General features: G+C 50.7%; 8 protein-coding genes and 1 non-coding gene across 16 annotated transcripts; 5 read left to right on the top strand and 4 right to left on the bottom strand.

Moving 5' to 3' along the window:
* The first annotated feature begins 18 nt into the window (after positions 1 to 18).
* LOC112346830 (pentatricopeptide repeat-containing protein At4g02750-like) lies at positions 19 to 1893 on the top strand. Its single transcript, XM_024676599.1, has one exon. It carries the CDS (start codon positions 19 to 21, stop codon positions 1891 to 1893), a length of 1875 nt encoding a protein of 624 aa, XP_024532367.1.
* A 145-nt stretch (positions 1894 to 2038) lies between these two features.
* Positions 2039 to 2524, bottom strand: LOC9640066 (oleosin 16 kDa). The gene has a single exon (XM_002971344.3). The coding sequence runs from the start codon at positions 2522 to 2524 to the stop codon at positions 2039 to 2041; it is 486 nt and encodes a 161-aa protein (XP_002971390.2).
* A 621-nt stretch (positions 2525 to 3145) lies between these two features.
* LOC9640065 (oleosin 1) lies at positions 3146 to 3670 on the top strand. The gene has a single exon (XM_002971561.1). It carries the CDS (start codon positions 3146 to 3148, stop codon positions 3668 to 3670), a length of 525 nt encoding a protein of 174 aa, XP_002971607.1.
* Positions 3671 to 3848: 178 nt separating this feature from the next.
* Positions 3849 to 6002, top strand: LOC9640064 (DNA replication complex GINS protein SLD5). 4 transcript variants are annotated; one of them, XM_024676225.1, is made up of 9 exons: positions 3849 to 4062; positions 4116 to 4238; positions 4351 to 4433; positions 4484 to 4593; positions 4647 to 4722; positions 4784 to 5002; positions 5118 to 5346; positions 5412 to 5513; positions 5570 to 6002. In XM_024676225.1, exons 1-6 carry the CDS (start codon positions 3880 to 3882, stop codon positions 4881 to 4883), a joined length of 675 nt encoding a protein of 224 aa, XP_024531993.1. In that variant the 5' UTR covers positions 3849 to 3879; the 3' UTR covers positions 4884 to 5002; positions 5118 to 5346; positions 5412 to 5513; positions 5570 to 6002. The 4 variants fall into 4 exon arrangements, with proteins under 4 accessions (XP_024531993.1, XP_024531992.1, XP_024531991.1 ...); XM_024676224.1 differs by having other exon boundaries at positions 5048 to 5346; XM_024676223.1 differs by having other exon boundaries at positions 5045 to 5322.
* Positions 6003 to 6064: 62 nt separating this feature from the next.
* On the top strand, positions 6065 to 9746 carry LOC9642778 (subtilisin-like protease SBT5.6). 4 transcript variants are annotated; one of them, XM_024676219.1, is made up of 11 exons: positions 6065 to 6117; positions 6221 to 6324; positions 6379 to 6470; positions 6591 to 6946; positions 7125 to 7236; positions 7403 to 7970; positions 8060 to 8160; positions 8212 to 8454; positions 8518 to 8632; positions 8694 to 8907; positions 8973 to 9746. In XM_024676219.1, the coding sequence occupies exons 2-11, from the start codon at positions 6235 to 6237 to the stop codon at positions 9518 to 9520; spliced, it is 2439 nt and encodes an 812-aa protein (XP_024531987.1). In that variant the 5' UTR covers positions 6065 to 6117; positions 6221 to 6234; the 3' UTR covers positions 9521 to 9746. The 4 variants fall into 4 exon arrangements, with proteins under 4 accessions (XP_024531987.1, XP_024531989.1, XP_024531986.1 ...); XM_024676221.1 differs by lacking the exon at positions 6065 to 6117 and having other exon boundaries at positions 6124 to 6324; positions 6591 to 6688; positions 6758 to 6946; XM_024676220.1 differs by lacking the exon at positions 6065 to 6117 and adding an exon at positions 6138 to 6157.
* LOC9640063 (protein YIPF5 homolog) lies at positions 9686 to 10552 on the bottom strand. The gene has a single exon (XM_002971343.2). The coding sequence runs from the start codon at positions 10512 to 10514 to the stop codon at positions 9768 to 9770; it is 747 nt and encodes a 248-aa protein (XP_002971389.1). The 5' UTR covers positions 10515 to 10552; the 3' UTR covers positions 9686 to 9767.
* A 4-nt stretch (positions 10553 to 10556) lies between these two features.
* On the top strand, positions 10557 to 12530 carry LOC9642777 (UDP-glycosyltransferase 85A2). Its single transcript, XM_024676222.1, has 2 exons — positions 10557 to 11459; positions 11514 to 12530. The coding sequence occupies exons 1-2, from the start codon at positions 10937 to 10939 to the stop codon at positions 12446 to 12448; spliced, it is 1458 nt and encodes a 485-aa protein (XP_024531990.1). The 5' UTR covers positions 10557 to 10936; the 3' UTR covers positions 12449 to 12530.
* Positions 12531 to 15087: 2557 nt separating this feature from the next.
* On the bottom strand, positions 15088 to 15160 carry TRNAE-CUC. Its single transcript has one exon. It is a non-coding gene; the product is annotated as a tRNA-Glu (tRNA).
* LOC112346708 lies at positions 15161 to 15722 on the bottom strand. 2 transcript variants are annotated; one of them, XM_024676227.1, is made up of 3 exons: positions 15603 to 15722; positions 15416 to 15543; positions 15161 to 15344 (listed from the first exon to the last, which is right to left on the bottom strand). In XM_024676227.1, the coding sequence occupies exons 1-3, from the start codon at positions 15676 to 15678 to the stop codon at positions 15240 to 15242; spliced, it is 309 nt and encodes a 102-aa protein (XP_024531995.1). In that variant the 5' UTR covers positions 15679 to 15722; the 3' UTR covers positions 15161 to 15239. The 2 variants fall into 2 exon arrangements, with proteins under 2 accessions (XP_024531995.1, XP_024531994.1); XM_024676226.1 differs by having other exon boundaries at positions 15607 to 15717.
* Positions 15723 to 17123: the final 1401 nt, after the last annotated feature.

Genomic DNA, 17123 nt, shown 5'->3' with positions numbered 1-17123 from the left:
CATTGAAGAGCAGCGCGAATGAGGAATCTAGCAAGAGTAGATCACTACGCCTCTCTCGCGAGGGAGTGCAAGGATTTAGAACAGGCCTGGGGGATTCACTCGTCGGTGGTAGCGGCCGGAGGAGCGATTCCTCGTGATCGCTACCTCTCTAATCTCCTGATCGAGATGTTTGGGCGGTGCGGCAGCATCGAGGACGCGCAGCGCGTCTTCAGCCGGATCGATCAGCCCAACATCTTCTCGTGGAATCTGATGCTCGGCGCTTATGCCCAGGCCGGGGATGTGAAGAACGCCCAGCTCTTCTTCGATCGAATGCCCCAGAGGGACGTCGTCTCGTGGAATTCCCTTCTCGCAGCGTATGCCCGAGAGGGGCTCTTGGATCAATGCTGGCAGATCTTCGAGCGAGCTCCACAGCGCAACGCGGTCTCGTGGGCCTCGATCGTCTCGATGCTCGTCAAGAACAGGCGATTCCCAGAGGCAGTGGATTGGTTCCTTCGGATGGACGTGGAGGGATTTAGGCCGAGTGGGCGATGCTTTGTGAGCCTGCTAGAGGCTTGCACAGCTCTTGGGGATCCAAAGCTTGGAGGATTGATCCACGAGGAAGCCATCGCGAGTGGATTTGCCGCGAGGAATGTGGTGGTGGCTAGCGCTCTTATCAGGATGTATGGGGAGTTTGGTAATTTGTATCACGCAGAGGCAGTGTTTTGGAGAATGGAGGACGTGAATTTGGTGGCCATGACTTCCATGGTTGTAGCTTATGCCCAATCCGGGCATATTGACGAAGCCAAGAATTTGTTCTCAAAGATCAAGAAGCCCGATGTTGTTGCTTGGACGTGTATGATCACCGCGTATGGTGACGAGGGCGACCTACACAGAGCCAAGCAAATCTTTGATAAGATGCTCGTAAAGAATGTAGTGTCATGGAACGCTCTAGTAACAGCATATGCCCAGAACGGGTATCTTGTTCAAGCAAGACAACTTTTTGATCAAATGACTTTTCGAGATAGCACAACTTGGTTTCTAATGCTCACAACTTACACCAAGATCTTGCTCTTATTAGAGGCTTTTGAGATCTTTTCGCAAATGCCGAAGGAGAACTTAATAGCCTGGAACTCTCTTCTTTCTGCATATGCCCAAGCCGGGCATGCAGAATCTGCAATTGGGCTTTTCAAGCTTATGGTACTTGAGGGAATTTCTTGCAACGAAGTTACCTTCGTGATCGTTCTTGATGCCTGTGCTAGCATTCCAGATCTGAAACTCGGAAAAGCTCTTGACGAGGTGGTGTTGGGCTGTGGGTTTGAGTCGAATGCTACCATTGGGACCAGTTTGATCGATATGTATAAACGATGCGGGAGCTTAGCGGGTGCTCGCAAGGCCTTTGCCAGAGTTTCCAAGCCCGACGTTATATGCTGGACGTCTCTCATGCTTGCGTATGCCCAAGCCGGGCATACCAAAGAACCACTGGAGCTCTTCTGGGCGATGTGTAACGATGGTGTCGGACCAAACGAAGTAACGCTAGCGGGGGTTTTGTATGCGTGTTGTCACTCTGGAAAGCTGGAGGAGAGCAAGGCTTACTTTTCCTCGATCGAGCAGGACTTTGGCTTGATCCACACGGTGGATCACTTCGTTTGCTTGGTTGATATGCTAGGGCGATCTGGAAGGCTGGACGACGCCGAGGAGATGGTTAGAGCTGTGGGTTTGGAGTCGGAGATGGTGGCTTGGGTGGCACTGCTTGCTGCTTGCAAGCTTCATGGCGATGGCGAGAGAGCTCGCCGGATCGCTGAAAGCGTGTTTAGGATGGAGACGAAGGAAGAATCGCCATATCTTTTGCTTGCAAACGTTTGCTCTGATCAAGGGCGCCGTATGGGTTTGCAGAAACTCCCTGTATCATCTTGATCGTATGATCTGGATGAATCGTTGGGAATGTAGTACAAGCAAAAGAATTTTATTCTTCAACTTTCTTATCAACAACAAAAGGGGGACGATGAACAAAAACCATCGATACAGAACGATCTCATTCTCACTCCTTTTTTCAAGATGATCAAGCACCTGGAGCAGCCTCTGGAACTCTAGATTGCAAATACCCCGTCACCTCGCGAGCCTTCTCGGTTACATGGCTAGCAGTGTCGGCAATCCTGTGCTTGGCAGCGTCGATTTGATCGGCTCCCACGGGATGCCGGCCGCGAGCGTAGTTGTAGAGCCAAGATACCACGGAGCAAAATCCCACAAACACGGCGCTGGCCGAGAGAAATCCGCCAGTAGCAAGCGCGATGACGATGCCAATGGGGACGAGAACCGGGCTAAGGAGGAGAAAAACCGGCGATGCGAGGAGCAGAGTTAAGACAGTTCCTCCCAGCGTGACGCCGCCGATGACGAGCGCCACCACCACTCCAGTGATGATTGTCAAGAGCCCCAACACCTGCTTGGAATTGGGCGATCGCTCCTGGATCTTCTGCATCATGCCCCGGGCCTGCTCTTGCGCGCGGCCAGCGTGCTCGCGAGCTCGATCCGTCGCTCGCTCCGCCATGGCAGCCCAAGTTATTTCTCCTCGCGGGCGTGAAAAACGAAACCGATCGATCGACTCGACGATCCAACCGGAGCTCCAAGAAAAGAAACTTTGCTCTATTTCTTAAATACGAGCCTTGCATGCATGCAGTGCGAGGGGCGCGGCGACACTTGGTCCGCGCCATGCGGGGGTTTGACTTTAGTTGACTGTCAGTCAGCGACAGTCAACGGGCGAGTGATTCGAGCGTTATGCTCCAGATTCGCGCTCGATCCTGTCAGGAATCAACGTCAGTTCTTCGTTTTCAACCCACCGCCCGGGTAAAAACCGACCGGGTAAGGTAAAAAAAATGGAGAATGAAATGTTTGGAGAACTGGAGTGGTGGGTGGATAATGCCAGGGGCCAAAAAACCATGCAAGGAAATCGCTCCCCTTTTATTTCTTTTTTGCCATTTTTGTCAAAATGTGGCAGTTTCTAAACGCGAGAATGAGCCAAATGGCCCAAGAAAATCTCCAAACAAATCTTTTTTAAGTTTTGAGAGCTTCTTGTTCTTGGCGAGAGCGCGAGAGAGAGCGAGCGCGAGAGAGCATCGCAAGAACAAGTCTTTCTCTTCATTCCTCTTCCTCTCGGATCGCGATTGTCACCATGGGCGATCACCACCAGGCCTCGAGAGCCGTGGACAAGACCAAGGATCAAGCCAAGGATCAGGCCGGGCGCATCCAAGAACACTCGCGCGGCCTGGTGGAGCGCGTCAAGGAGCACGCGCCCAGCTCCCAGCAGCTCATCGGGATCGCCACGCTGGCTCTTGGCGGCCTCACGCTGGCGGCCATGGGCGGCGCCATGATCCTGGCCACCATCGTCTTCCTCGTCATCGGCACTCCAATCTTCCTGCTCTTCAGCCCCATCCTCGTGCCGCTGGGAATTCTCGCCATCGTCGTCACCGGCGGGATCCTCTCCACCATCGCCTTCGTCGCCTCTTGCGTCGCGGCCGTCACCTGGATCTACAAGTACGCGAAAGGGCGGCATCCGGTGGGCACCGATCAGATCGAAGCCGCGCGGCATCGCCTCATGGACACCGCCACACAGATGACCGAGAAGGCGCGCGAGTATGGATCCAATGTCACAGGCTACCTCCAGCAGAAATCCCAGGACGTCGCCCCAGGCGCGTGATCGTATCGAAGAAGGTATTGGAAGATTTCTTGTCTACAAGTCGTTGGTCTCGCTTTGTTCTTGGTGGTATCCATCCTTCGTGTTCTTCGTGTTCTTGAGGAGCACGAAGGATCTCTTTGATTCCTGGAATAAATGCCTTGCTTTTCCCCTTTCAGCTGATAGAAATTTTAGGGTTTAGGGTTTCTTTGTGAGGGGAAAATATTTTGGCTATGGCGGACGGGGAGGAAGGCGCCGGGCTCGAGGACTGGACCGATCCCTCGATCGCGTCTTCCGCGGAGGTCAGCGATGCCGGACTGCTGCAGCGCGCCTGGCGCAACGAGAAGCTCTCGCCTGAGCTTCTGCCATTCCAGGGCGAGCTCGTGGAGCGCGTCAAGGAGCAGATTCTTCTCGAGGTATCATCTTTTGGTACTACATTCTCGATCTCCAGCATTTGAATCTTCGCTAGGAGGAAAACCTCGCGGCTTTTGTCGAAGAATCTTGTGACGAGCTTACTGTGTCGCTCTACCGGATGGATTTGGACCGGACGCTCTTTATGCTGCGATCTTATTTGCGAGCACGGCTACTCAAGGTTCGCATTTCTGCTTTACCTTTTCTTTGTTTCCATAGAATCGTTCCCTCGGATTAGTTTAGTTGGTGTTTTTTTTTTCTTTTCATCTGCTGTTGGAATCGTTTGTTACCAGATTGAGAAGTTTGCTCTCCATATACTGACTGTACCGGAGATTTGGGAGAGGTTGTCGAGCCAAGAACAAGACTATGCTCAGAGGTACGCGAGAAAACCCTTACTATTTGTGACGACTCGATAATTATCTCCAGGTTCGCCGACACGCTGCAAGCTCATTTTGATTCTTCTGTCCTGAATAAGCTCCCGGAAGGATACAAGTCGATGCTAAAACAGGCAAACTCGAGTAACGAAAATGATATGAGTAAGCTGTGTGCTTTTCATTCTTATCTTGAAGCTAACGGCGACTTTACATAGTTGTTGAGCCTCCTCTCGACAGTTTCGTATTCTGCAAATGCCGGAGACCTATAAGTGCGTTTCAACTAGATGACAAGTAAGTTCCGGGTTTCATCATTTACATTCGCGTGTCGGGTTTAATGAGTGAAATGCTCCAGGGGCGAAAGTATAGTGGATATGGAGAATGGGGACTTGTACATCTTCAACTACAAGCCAATCAAGCGGCTCTTGGAGACGGACAGGATAGAGCTCTTCTAGAAAAAAAGCAGGAGAAGTTGCTGTTTCAAACGTTGCCGTCCAAGAGCAACAAGAAAGAAAAATTGAGTTGGAATTTTTCGGAGCCCTTCGTGCGCGGACAAAGACAAGCCCCACCGCAGGTTCGGCCTTTTCTTTTCTTCTTTTTAATCTCTAGTCTTCAGCAGTTGCTTTTTCGGAGTCCAATGAAAAGAATGGGGGCCCCTTGAGACCCGCTGACCATGGTTTCATTTTCAGATTCAAAGTAATGTACAAGCCAAGCCGCTAAGTTAAAGAGACTTTGAGCGTATATGAGGTACCTTTCAGTGTGTCCATGTCTGTCTTTTATTTCGCGGCTTCCAAGACGAAGCTCGAATCAAACAAGGGAGGGGACAAGCTATTTGATCGTGCCGCTCCCGATTAGATTAGCAGGAGGCGCCCGCAAGCTCGGCCTAAATTCCCGGTTTGACTCTACACTCTTGAAGAGGTATGTTTGAAATTCTGGACCCCGCATCATCCTCTCTGATGTATCTTCTCTTTTTACAAGCACAGTGAAGGAGAAAAGATGTAACTTGTTCCACTCGGTTGGGTGTCATGGCGCTAGCTGGCCGGTTCCATATCCTGTTCGCAGCTCCCGAAAGGAGAGAAAGAGAGGTAAGCGTGCTCTTTTTTGCTCGATGCGGTCACGGAAGGAGCAGAGTCCTTGGCAGTGCAAGCTCCATCTCTGGGACTTTCACGGGTGGCATGCGCGCTTTTGCCAGGCGATAGAGAACCAGGTGGACGGGGGAAATGATATCTCATTCGATTCCAGCGTCCCAGCGATCCAGCTTCCCTCGGTGACCGTGACAACAGGGTCGATCCTCCACAGTATGCTGTGCCCTGGCACAGTGAAGATTCATCCAAGCGCGTTTTGGGAAGATTATTCACTCACTCGATTAATTGGTCTTCCGGGTGGAGTGGAGAAAAGTGGAGTGGAGATATTTGGCCAAAGTTCTTCATAGCTTCTCCTTTATGCTTGAATTGGCGATGGATGTTTCTTACAGTGGATGTGCTTTTGGTCCACAGCACCATTACAAACTGTCGTTCTTGGAATGTCACATTGTAGAAAATAAAATGGAAAAATAAAAAATCTCTTGTTTTGTTTGTTCTTGATTTTTTCTTTGTTTATTGCTTTTTGTTTTTATGTTTAGTATTTTCACCTCACATTGTCTTGCCTCCCCAAAAACAGCCTGTGCTGGGAGGAGGAGAAAGAAGAAAGGTTGAGTAGCAAAACACACACTCTTCTCTTCACTACTCTAGTACACATATCACACTGCTGATGATTGCTTGGATTGGTTCTCATTTGATTTTTTTCTCTCCAGCATTGCTGCTCCAGATGAAGAAGATGAGGAAATTCATGGCTCTTTTCCAAATCTTTGCTGCAATTCAGCTGCTCCTGGCAATTGGAGTGGCTGGAGCCAAGCAGGTAGCTCTCAATTCCCACACCAGATCCATCTTGACAGCTCTGATTTGTTTCAAGGTTCACATTGTCTACATGGGAGAAACAGGGGGCATTCATCCAGACGTGCTCGTTTCCACACACCATGACATGCTAGCCTCTGCAATGGGAAGGTAGCTGCAAAGCTTAAATCAAGACAAAGCTTCTCTTCTCTTCTTTTCTTCTCTCTTTTGCAAAGCACACAAGCTTTTCCTTCCTTCCTCTGGCCAAATCCTTTTCCCTTCCTTTTGCAGTGTTGACATTGCCAAGGAAACCATCCTCTACAGCTACAGGCATGGATTCAACGGCTTTGCTGCGCCACTGTCCAAGCGCCAAGCCGAGCAAATCTCGAGTAAACTCCCTCCTCGGTTGCAAATCTCAACTTTTGTGACGAAACCAATGCTCTGTCTTTGCTGCGCAGACATGCCCGGAGTCATCTCTGTCTTCCCGAGCTCGAGGAGGCGGCTTCACACGACGCGGTCCTGGGAGTTCCTGGGCCTCACGGGAGACTCGGCCGACGCTGCCACTGGGTCGCCCGCTACCTCCGGAGAGAATATATGGCAGCGCGCGAAATTTGGCAGGGACATCATCATTGGCCTCCTCGACACCGGTCAGTAGTAGTACCACTTCTGGAACTCAAACAGCCAGCATTCGTCCAGTCCAGGCATTCCTGTTCATAAATGATAGAAACGCCAAAGTCTTAGAACCAAGAGGAGGAGAAGCACGGCAATTAATACCTCGCTTTTTTTTGTTTTTTTTTTTTTCTTGTTTTCTTCCTTGTCTTGCAGGAATCTGGCCGGAGTCTCAGAGCTTCGATGACGATCTCTTGTCCGAAATCCCGAGCAAGTGGAAGGGAGAATGCGAAGATGGCGATCACTTCAACGCTTCCAGCTGCAATAAGTAAGTTCCCCGATACCTGCCGTGATCTGCTACCTTTATCTGTTCCACTGTTCTCCATAATCCTCATTCTCTTATCCCTCTTCGAGTTTATTGATGCTGCCTTTGACTACGTTGTCATCTCCATCTGACACTGTTGATCCCGTTGTCTCCTGTGATCTCCCACCAGAAAGTTGATCGGAGCTCGCTTTTACCTCAAAGGATACGAGAACTTCTACGGCAAGCTCAACCTCACTGCTACTGAAGACTTCCGGTCGGCTCGCGACAAAGATGGTCACGGGACTCACACCGCTTCCACCGCCGGAGGCAGCTTTGTCCCGGGAGCCAACGTCTTCGGATTCGCAAACGGGACTGCCAAAGGTGGCGCGCCTCTCGCCAGAATCGCCATGTACAAAGTCTGCTGGCCGATTCCATCCGGGAGCCTGAGCGGTCAGGACAGTTGCTTCGACGAGGACATGCTGGCAGCTCTCGACCAAGGTATCAAGGACGGCGTCGATATCTTCTCCATCTCCATCGGCTCCGGAAATCCCCAGCCGGCTTACTTGGAGGACTCCATCGCCATCGGAGCTTTCCACGCCATCAAGCGCAACATCCTCGTCTCATGTTCCGCTGGAAACAGCGGGCCTACTAGCGCCACTGTTGCCAACGTCTCCCCCTGGATACTCACTGTCGCGGCCAGCAGTTTGGACAGGGATTTCCCGTCCAACGTCGTACTCGGGGACGGAACAACGCTGCAGGTGTGGTTGCTGGATTTTTCCCGGCTCGTCGTCTCGTCGCGATTAGCTCGTCTGTCGCCATCCTTACAGCGGGGTATCCATTTTTGCAGGGGAAGAGTATTGCTCCAAAGTCACTGTCGGAATCGAACTGGTACGAGCTCATCGATGGTGGAAGAGCTGGCAACTCGAGCGTACCTGTCGCGAATGCCAGGTAAAGCTTCTCTCCCACCAGCACACGACTAAAGTTCCTTACTTGTTCCAGCCAGTGCCTTCCGGATACTTTGGACGCATCCAAGGTTGCCGGAAAGGTGGTGATCTGCTTGAGAGGACTCGGGACCCGCGTCGGGAAGAGTCAAGAGGCCATTCGAGCCGGCGCCGCGGGATTTATCCTCGGAAACTCTGCTGCTCAGGCTAATGAAGTCTCGGTCGACGCATACATGCTGCCGGGGACTGCCATCAACGCGGACAATGCCAACGCTGTCCTTACCTACATAAACTCCACGAAGTAAGTGAAGAGTTTCTCTCTGCAAGACAAACCAGACTCACCTTATCTTCGACAAAATGGCAGCTTCCCCCTGGTGAAGATTGTCCCGGCAAGGACAGTGCTCGACTTCAAGCCGGCCCCTTCCATGGCAGCGTTTTCGTCCCAAGGACCGAACTCTCTTAATCCCGACATCTTGAAAGTAAGTCGTCGCCTTGATAGACTCGGTTTCTTGACAACGAGACCTTTTCTTCTTTCGTCAGCCGGACATATCAGCGCCAGGACTGAACATTCTAGCAGCCTGGACCGAAGCAAACTCTCCCACCAAATTGCCCATCGACAACCGGATAGTCAAGTACAACATCATCTCGGGAACTTCCATGTCATGCCCCCACGTCGCAGGAACCGCAGCTCTTCTGAGAGCGATCTATCCTTCCTGGAGCCCCGCGGCTATCAAATCCGCCCTCATGACCACCGGTAAGCAGCACCTTCGCCATTAAAGCCTTGCCAACCGCGTGCCGCTGTCCATTTTTTTCCTACAGCTTCGATTGTCAACAACTTGCAGCAGCCAATCTTGAACGGCTCCGGTGCCACTGCGAATCCTTTCAACTTTGGCGGTGGCGAGATGAATCCGGAAGCAGCGGCGGATCCTGGCCTCGTCTACGACACATCTCCACGGGACTATCTCCTGTTCCTGTGCAGCGTCGGATACAACAGCTCCACCATCCAAAACGTAACGGACACGGCCAACTTTACGTGCCCGAACACTCTCTCGTCCATCGCTGACATGAACTATCCGTCGGTAGCAGTAGCCAACCTCACCGCAGCCAAGACCATCCAAAGAACTGTCACGAACGTCGGGTCCCAAGACACGGCCGTCTACATAGCTTCCTTCCAGGCCCCGGACGGCATCGACATCGTGATCACTCCCAACAAGCTTACGTTCCAGTCGCTAGGCGAGAAGAAGAGCTTCAACATCACTCTGACCCCGACGAAGAGGTCCAAAGGCGACTACGTGTTTGGAACGTACCAATGGAGCGACGGGATGCACGTAGTGAGAAGCCCAATCGCTGTTCGAACAACTTCATGACCACCACGGTTCTTACGATGTAATTCCATCCTGGAAAGAGCTCAAAATCAGAAACACAGGATGAAAAGGAAAAACAGGACCAACCTTGCCGCGTAGTAACTCCATCCAAGAGAGAATCAAACGTTGTTTTGAGCGAAGAACATCGCAAAGAAACTAACACAGATGGACGAGAAAGATACAAAACTTGATGGAGAAAAACAAGTACTATACAAAGCTTTCCAAGTTATTTCCACTCACGAATGCTTAGTTAGAAGATGATGAGGAGCGCGAAGGCCATATAGATGATCAAACAAGCATACGCAATGAGACGCTTCTGCTCCTCCGAGTGAGGAGCCAAAACCACGAGCAAGCTCGTACACGACCACGTACACCAAAGAACTATCAACCCGGCCATGACGTAGATGGGAGCACCCTGTCGAGGAACTAGAAGAGAAAGAGCCGAGAAGAGGATCATCGGGAGCAAACTATACCCGACGAGGCTAAAGCTTCGATAGAGATCTAGCGTCCCACGAGTTCCCGATAGAAGATTAGCGACAGTGTAGAGAAACCCAGAAGCCAGAGATCCCCACCCGAGGATCACTCCAAAGTGGAGCTTCCCAGCCAGGAGCTGGCAAAGCCCAAAGAGAATGCAGAACAAAAACGGCCCCGACAGATCGGCATCCTCGTGGAGGTTGAGGTTCCTCCTGAAAGGAATGAGCACCGACTTGGTCTTCTGCAAGATCTGCGACGGATTGATCCCCAGCTCCTCCAGGAGAGGAGGCTCGTCCTCAAACGCGGCGCCAAAGCCTGTGGAGGCGGAGGAGGAGGAGGAGTATCCCGGCTGCTGGAGAGGCGCCGATCCGCCATACCCTGAGTTGCCGATGTCGAAGGAGAGGAAGGGCAAACCTGGCGTCGGAGGCATCGGCCGCATTGGCGCTTGCGGCTGCTGCTGGGGGACAAAGGGGACTTGCTGGTGCTGCTGCGGTGGAATCCCTGGCGCCCTTCTCTGCGCCATCGCTGCTCAAGAACCCTAAATCTATAACCCTAAAAAGAATATTAGGTTTACCTTAAAGGTGGTTTATAATAACATCATGCATGGAATCACAGCTTTATCTTAGTGTCTATGGTAGTGCTGAGTTCCAATCACGAGAAATCACGGGCAATTAGGGCTTAGCAAATGATGATGCGATCATGACGCGGGCAAAGCTCCAGATTGCCTGGTCAATTCCGGTCTGTCTTGGTTTCTTTCTTGGCCTTTAGTCCACCTTCGTGCCTCTCACGAGGAGCATTCCTTCCTGTGGTGTCCTATTTGAGCGCTTGTTCCAGCGCTACCAAGCCCAAATCACCACTTGGGTACTCCCCAGCCGTCTAGATCTCACCTGGGTTCCAATCCAGATCACAAATCTCCTCGCCTCCTCCGAGATCAAAGCGCTGCGAATGGCGGGTGCTAGCAAGAAGCCTCATGTTCTAGCGTTCCCATTCCCAATCCCGGGCCACACGAACTCACTGATGCACTTCTGCCGCCGTCTCGCGGCCTGCGATGTCACCATCACCTACGCCTCCAATCCGAGCAACATGAAGCTCATGCACCAGACGCGCGATCTGATTGCAGACCCCCACGCCAAGAGCAACGTCCGCATCGTCGAGGTCTCGGACAATCCAGGTAACAGCATGCGCAGCAGCAACGATCTCGCCAAGGGGGATCCCAGCGAGAACCTCGAGAAGCCAATCGTGGCGGTACGCGCCATGGCAGCCTCTGTGCGAGAGCTTATCCGGAAGCTCCAGGAGGACGGGAACCCCGTTTGCTGCATGATCACCGACACCTTCAACGGATTCACCCAGGATCTGGCGGACGAATTCGGCATCCCCAGGGCGGTGTTCTGGACCTCCAATGCGATCAGCGACATCTATCACCTCTTCCTGCCGGAGCTCATGTCCAAAGGATTCGTGCCAGTCGCGAGTAAGTTCTCCCTCCCCTGTTTTTAGGGTTCTAAGGAAACTCTTCTTCTTCCAGCCAGGAAAACGGACGAGCTCATCACATTCCTGCCTGGCTGCCCGCCAATGCCCGCCACGGATCTGCCGCTCTCCTTCTACTACGATCACCCAATCTTGGGCATGGTCTGCGACGGCGCGTCGCGGTTCGCGGAGGCGAGATTCGCGCTGTGCAACACCTACGAGGAGCTGGAGCCACACGCCGTGGCGACGCTGCGCAGCGAGATGAAATCCAGCTACTTCCCCGTCGGCCCGTGCCTGTCCCCGGCATTCTTCGCGGGGGAATCCACCGCGGTGGGGCGATCCAGCGAGCTCCTGTCTCCCGAGGATCTGGCGTGCCTGGAGTGGCTCGACACACAGAAGGAATCCTCCGTGATCTACGTCTCCTTCGGCAGCGTGGCCACCATGTCCGTGGAGCAATTCCAGGAGCTCGCCAGGGGCCTGGAGCGCAGCAACCAGCCATTCGTACTGGTGCTGCGCAAGACCCTCGTCGCGGATCCATCGGTTCACGATTTCTTCGAGGGATTGAAGCAGCGGATTGGCAAGCGCGGGATCGTGATCTCGTGGGCGCCGCAAATGCACGTCTTGCTCCACCCGGCGGTGGGAGGATTCCTGACGCACTGCGGATGGAACTCGACCGTGGAGGGGATCTGCGCGGGCGTGCCGATGCTCGCCTGGCCTTGCATGGCGGAGCAGAACGTGAACTGCAAGGAGCTTGTGGAGCACTGGAAGCTGGCGATCCCGGTCCAGGATGATCGGGATAAAAGCTCCACGGTCTCGGTCTCGAGCGAGAGGATCGCAGATCTAGTGGTGAGGCTGATGAGAGGCGACGAGGGTCGCGAGATGCGAGCCCGGGCTCGGGAATTCCGCGAGGCTACCGCGGCTGCCATAGCCGAGGGAGGATCCTCGGACAGGAACCTCAAGGCCTTTGCCCAAGCTCTGAGAGATTTCGTGTGATCTCTTGGAGGCTAACAACTATTATGTAAAGTCAATATTTCGAAGATTAGAATCAATCAATGGGTCGTGATTCATGGGCCTACATTTCTGCAAGTCCTTACAGACAAGAGAATCTGACACACTCCACTCATTAACTTTTGGTTTGAGAAACTAGGTTTAAAAGTAAAAAAGATTAAGAATCAACATTTCTAGAACCAAATATACTAGCATATTCTAAGCTCAAAAAGTCTTTCACGTTGCCGTCACCTTTTCTTATTAGGGTTTAGCTTTCTTCAAGTTTCAAATGCACCGCTCACCGTCCTCACCTAATCTTCCCCAGCCACATGTTTTTTCATTCTTATCCATGGTGCTGCCTAGCATTTTTCCTCGACTTCCTGCCCAAGCGCAACAAAGAGTTTAGTATAATTTTGATTGATTCTGTCTGGAAACCTTGCAAGCAGCGCACAACAAAAGGAACCACCGATTCTTGTGGAAGCAAGAGGTCGCGTTACAACACGTCCCCAAGCCACCTGATTGTGATGCTCCCGTCACTGTCCGCCTCCATGTGAGAATGATCTGTTAATTCTGTTTATCTGGGACGGGATGATTCTCCGGGAAAGGATCTCAGAAAGGCATGCCGCAATTGCCAACTCCAAGAATGTGAAAATCCCTCTCTTCAAGAGGGATTGCACTGCCACCACGCACCCTCTGAGCTTTAAAATGAATAAAATCTTAATGCAGTAGCTAAATTTATTAAATTCCAATCAAAGTCATCAGTTCAGTCAGGCTCTCGTGGCAACGAAATTATTTTTTCCATTCAAAAAAGGTATAGCATGACAGTCATCGGTCAAATGTTACCAATGGATGAGGGTGCATAAAGGTCAGTAATGAAGTGAAGATTTCTTTTGCTCAAACTTTTCACAACCCTAAAACAACCTAATGCTTCCGGTTCTTGAAACCTGTGTGATGGAGCAGCAATTGCACACAGATGTCATTGCAAGGCCCCTCGGGGAGTCCGTACTTGTGCGCAGCTTTGCAACAAACCACTCCAAGATGCAAAAGATGGTGCCACTGGTGAAAACATAAGCAGTCGATGGTATGCAGCTCCTTTGCAGGCCATGAGCTATTGATTTAAAGATCTGGCAGCAAAAAATTACCTGCCTTGGTCCACAATGTTGGCCATGCGCCAACAAAGCATACACCAACTGTGATTGTGAGAAGAAAATAAATATGGCTCGATCAACTAAAAAACTTACAAGAGGGGCTATCCTCTGTGCAGGAGGCCAGAATTCAGGGGAGCTCCGGGTCCGTAATTACCTGGTTGAGATTGGGATAAGCAGCGGGACGGCCTTCGTTGGTGAATTCTTTCTGCTGCTTGCTGCGTGTAAGTGTATAAGTGAAGGCCATGGTGTTGTTGTGCTTGATAAGGAATGATCGATCGATCAATCTGTTGAGAGTCGGAAGGAAGAGCTGACATGAGAGAGAGGGAAGCCAATGGGGAAATGGTCAAAGTCTTTTTTTTTTTTTTTTTTCCTTACAAATTAGGATTGAAAATTTAGTGTTACTGGATATGCCTGGAATACTTTATCCAAGTTCGCAATGATTCAGGCGATCACAAACTAGGTTGAATCCGGCTTGATCATAGGAAATCATGATAGCCAAGGATGGCTGGACGTCGCAATGGTCGCCATTGTCGACGCCTGGACGTGGAGAATAGAATAGTGTTGGGCACAGCCAGCTGGCACGGCGACAGTTATGAACTGGTTAAGAGGGGGATATTCTATCTATCTATCTATCTATCTTGCGGTGTCACCTCCCCGGTCCTGCTCCCTTGCTGCTCCCTCCACTCTAGCCACTCCACTCGCTCAATCCTTATCCAAGTACGTTTGTCACAATGTGCCTCAGTGTTGTTTAATCATAAGAACTTAGGTATACCATTGTCTTTAAACCATGATTTGTTAATGCCAATTCTAGAACCAATTTATCAAAAGAAGCAATCTGGTAAATCTCGCCACAAAAGACTCTTGAGTCTTTCTTATGGACACAATAGTTCTCAGGCCACTTCCACCGTCTTCCAAGCGACCAGCTTCCTTCAAGCCGATGCTTCGAGCTCCATGGATGCTCCCTTAACATGTTTTAATTTAATGCGCTGTCACCTCTTCTCTCGCAGGTGTTTAGACGCAAACTTACACCCTTTGCCTTGGCAAAAGCAGCGAGACACTATCCTCTTGCCGGAGATTTAGCAGGAGAGCAGCGACATGGCATGGTGCTTCGTGATACCAGTCAGCCAAGTGGTTAAGTTCTAGGTCTTTGTTGCCTTTGCAATTCTTTTTCTGTTGCTTCTGAGCAATGGCTTCTTGCGGGAACTTCTCCAACACTTATGGGTAGCAGATTCCTGAGCCATTGCAGGTGGTGGAATTCGATGCTGGAGAGCATGAGCGCTGGGGTGGAGCGGGGAATGGAGCTGGTGGACAGATCGTGCAGTGGCATGGTGAGTGATGGCAAGGAAGGAGCTGAGGAGGGAACTTGGGCGCTTGGGAATTAGGTAGGCCATTAAAAATTATTTGGTGAATGGAAGGTTACTCTAATCACGGAGAAACTTTCTCTTTTGTTACTTTAATCAGCTATACCTCTTTATACTATTCCAAAAAAAAAAACAATTCCGTCGCCGGGAATTGAACCCGGGTCTCTCGGGTGAGAGCCGAGTATCCTGACCGACTAGACTACAACGGATGACTTGTTTCTTACTCTTCTTTTATTTAAATTTAATGATTTTAGCTAACTACATTAAGATTTTTATTCATTTCAAAGCTCAGAGGGCGATGGAATGCCTCTTGAAGAGAGGGATTTTCACATTTTTGGAGCTGGCAATTGCAGCACGCCTCGCTGCAATCCTTTCCTGGAGAATCATCCCGTCCTAGACAAGAAATTTATGATATTTATGCTCCAGTGGCAAGGAGATAGAAGGATTTAACAGAACATTCTCACATGGCTGATGCACGGCTCCGGAGGCGGACAGTGAACGGGAGCATCACAATCAGGTGGCTCGGGGATGTGTTGTAACGTAACCTCTTGCTTCCAGCCAAGAATTGGTGGTTTCTTTTCTTGTGCGCTGCCTGCAAGTTTTCCAGAGAGAATCAATCAAGACAAAACCTGGAGGCACCACAAATTATACTTAACTCCTTGTTGCACTTGGGCAGGACGTCGAGGAAAAATGCTGGGCAGCACCATGGATAAGAATGAAAATTCATGTGGCTGCGGAAGATTAGATCTTATTTGTGAGGACGGTGAGCTGTGCATTTGAAACTTAAACCCTAATCTAAAAGGTGACGGCAACGTGAAAGACTTTTCGAACCTAGAATATGCTAGTATATTTGGTTCTAGAAATGCTGTGTTTATAAATCTTAAACTTGTTTACCTTTAAACGTAGTTTCTCAAGCCAAAAATTCATTCATTAAAAGAGAGGAGAGTGTCAGATTCTCTTGTCCGTAAAGACTTGCAGAAATGTAGGCCCATGAATCACGACCAATTGATTCATCTTAATCTTCAAAATATTGACTTTACATAATGGTTGTTATCTTCCAAAAAATCTTTCAAAGCTTAAGCAAAGGAGGATTCTGAACGGCGACAAGGGTCGCGAGATGGGAGCCCGGGCTCAGGAATTCCACCACGAGATCCGCCAGCCTCTCGCTTGAGACCGAGACCACGGAGCTTTTATCCCGATCCTCCTGGACCGGGACCGCCAGCTTCCAGTGCTCCACAAGCTCCTTACAGTTCACGTTTTGCTCCGCCATGCAAGGCCAGGCGAGCATCGGCACGCCCGCACAGATCCCCTCCACGGTCGAGTTCCACCCGCAGTGCGTCAGGAATCTGCGGGTGGAGCAAGACGTGCATTTGCGGCGCCCACGAAATCACGATCCCGCGCTTGCCAATCCGCTGCTTCAATCCCTCGAAGAAATCGTGCACCGATGGATCCGCGACGAGGGTCTTGCGCAGCACCATACGAATGGCTGGTTGCTGCGCTCCAGGCCCCTGGCGAGCTCCTGGAATTGCTCCGCGGACATGGTGGCCACGCTGGCGAAGGAGACGTAGATCACGGAGGATTCCTTCTGGTGTGTCGAGCACTCCAGGCACGCCAGATCCTTGGGAGACAGGTGCTCGCTGGATCGCTCCACCGCTGTCGATTCCCCTGCGAAGAATGCCGGGGAAGTAGCTGGATTTGACCAGCGTCGCGTGGGGCTCCGGCTCCTCGTAGCTGTTGCACAGCGCGAATCTCGCCTCCGCGAACCGCGACGCGCCGTCGCAGATCACGCCCGGGCATCGGCGGGCAGCTAGGCAGGAATGTAAGGGAGTTTCCTTAGAACCCTAAAACCAGGGGAGGCACGAATCCTTTTCCGGCAGGAAGATGTGATAAATGTCCTCACACTGACTATTAAACAAAAAGTTATATTATAATCAATAAATAATTTGTTAGGCTCGATTTTGCTTAATAATAGTGATATTCTTATTTTTATTAATATAATTAATCAATTAGATTTTTTAATTATAAACATGTTTATCAATTATTAGAATAAACTAGAATAGACTAAGAAGTGTTTAGGAAAATTTATAAATTATAAATACAAAGTTAATCTAAATAATTAATAACCGTTAAATGGTAAAATATCCTAGAATATTTAAATATATTCCACTCCAA

Source organism: Selaginella moellendorffii, unplaced genomic scaffold, assembly GCF_000143415.4.
Source record: "Selaginella moellendorffii unplaced genomic scaffold, v1.0 SELMOscaffold_17, whole genome shotgun sequence".
In the NCBI taxonomy this organism is placed as follows: Eukaryota; Viridiplantae; Streptophyta; class Lycopodiopsida; order Selaginellales; family Selaginellaceae; genus Selaginella; species Selaginella moellendorffii.
This window is presented reverse-complemented; position numbering and strand designations above follow the sequence as displayed.

Excerpts from the sequence above, each read along its gene's own strand:
- LOC9640065 (XM_002971561.1), top strand. The coding sequence starts at position 3,146 with ATGGGCGATCACCACCAGGCCTCGAGAGCCGTGGACAAGACCAAGGAT.
- LOC112346830 (XM_024676599.1), top strand. The coding sequence starts at position 19 with ATGAGGAATCTAGCAAGAGTAGATCACTACGCCTCTCTCGCGAGGGAG.
- LOC9640066 (XM_002971344.3), bottom strand. The coding sequence starts at position 2,524 with ATGGCGGAGCGAGCGACGGATCGAGCTCGCGAGCACGCTGGCCGCGCG.
- LOC112346708 (XM_024676227.1), bottom strand. The coding sequence starts at position 15,678 with ATGAATTTTCATTCTTATCCATGGTGCTGCCCAGCATTTTTCCTCGAC. Across the intron at positions 15,544-15,602 it reads CAAGTGCAACAAGGAGTTAA|GCAGCGCACAAGAAAAGAAA; the intron begins GTATAATTTGTG and ends GAAAACTTGCAG. Across the intron at positions 15,345-15,415 it reads CGGAGCCGTGCATCAGCCAT|GACGGGATGATTCTCCAGGA; the intron begins GTGAGAATGTTC and ends TTTCTTGTCTAG.
- LOC9642778 (XM_024676218.1), top strand. The coding sequence starts at position 6,178 with ATGATTGCTTGGATTGGTTCTCATTTGATTTTTTTCTCTCCAGCATTG. Across the intron at positions 7,237-7,402 it reads AACGCTTCCAGCTGCAATAA|AAAGTTGATCGGAGCTCGCT; the intron begins GTAAGTTCCCCG and ends ATCTCCCACCAG. Across the intron at positions 8,633-8,693 it reads TTAATCCCGACATCTTGAAA|CCGGACATATCAGCGCCAGG; the intron begins GTAAGTCGTCGC and ends TTCTTTCGTCAG.
- LOC9640063 (XM_002971343.2), bottom strand. The coding sequence starts at position 10,514 with ATGGCGCAGAGAAGGGCGCCAGGGATTCCACCGCAGCAGCACCAGCAA.
- LOC9640064 (XM_024676225.1), top strand. The coding sequence starts at position 3,880 with ATGGCGGACGGGGAGGAAGGCGCCGGGCTCGAGGACTGGACCGATCCC. Across the intron at positions 4,063-4,115 it reads AGGAGCAGATTCTTCTCGAG|GAGGAAAACCTCGCGGCTTT; the intron begins GTATCATCTTTT and ends AATCTTCGCTAG. Across the intron at positions 4,239-4,350 it reads TGCGAGCACGGCTACTCAAG|ATTGAGAAGTTTGCTCTCCA; the intron begins GTTCGCATTTCT and ends GTTTGTTACCAG.
- LOC9642777 (XM_024676222.1), top strand. The coding sequence starts at position 10,937 with ATGGCGGGTGCTAGCAAGAAGCCTCATGTTCTAGCGTTCCCATTCCCA. Across the intron at positions 11,460-11,513 it reads AGGATTCGTGCCAGTCGCGA|CCAGGAAAACGGACGAGCTC; the intron begins GTAAGTTCTCCC and ends TTCTTCTTCCAG.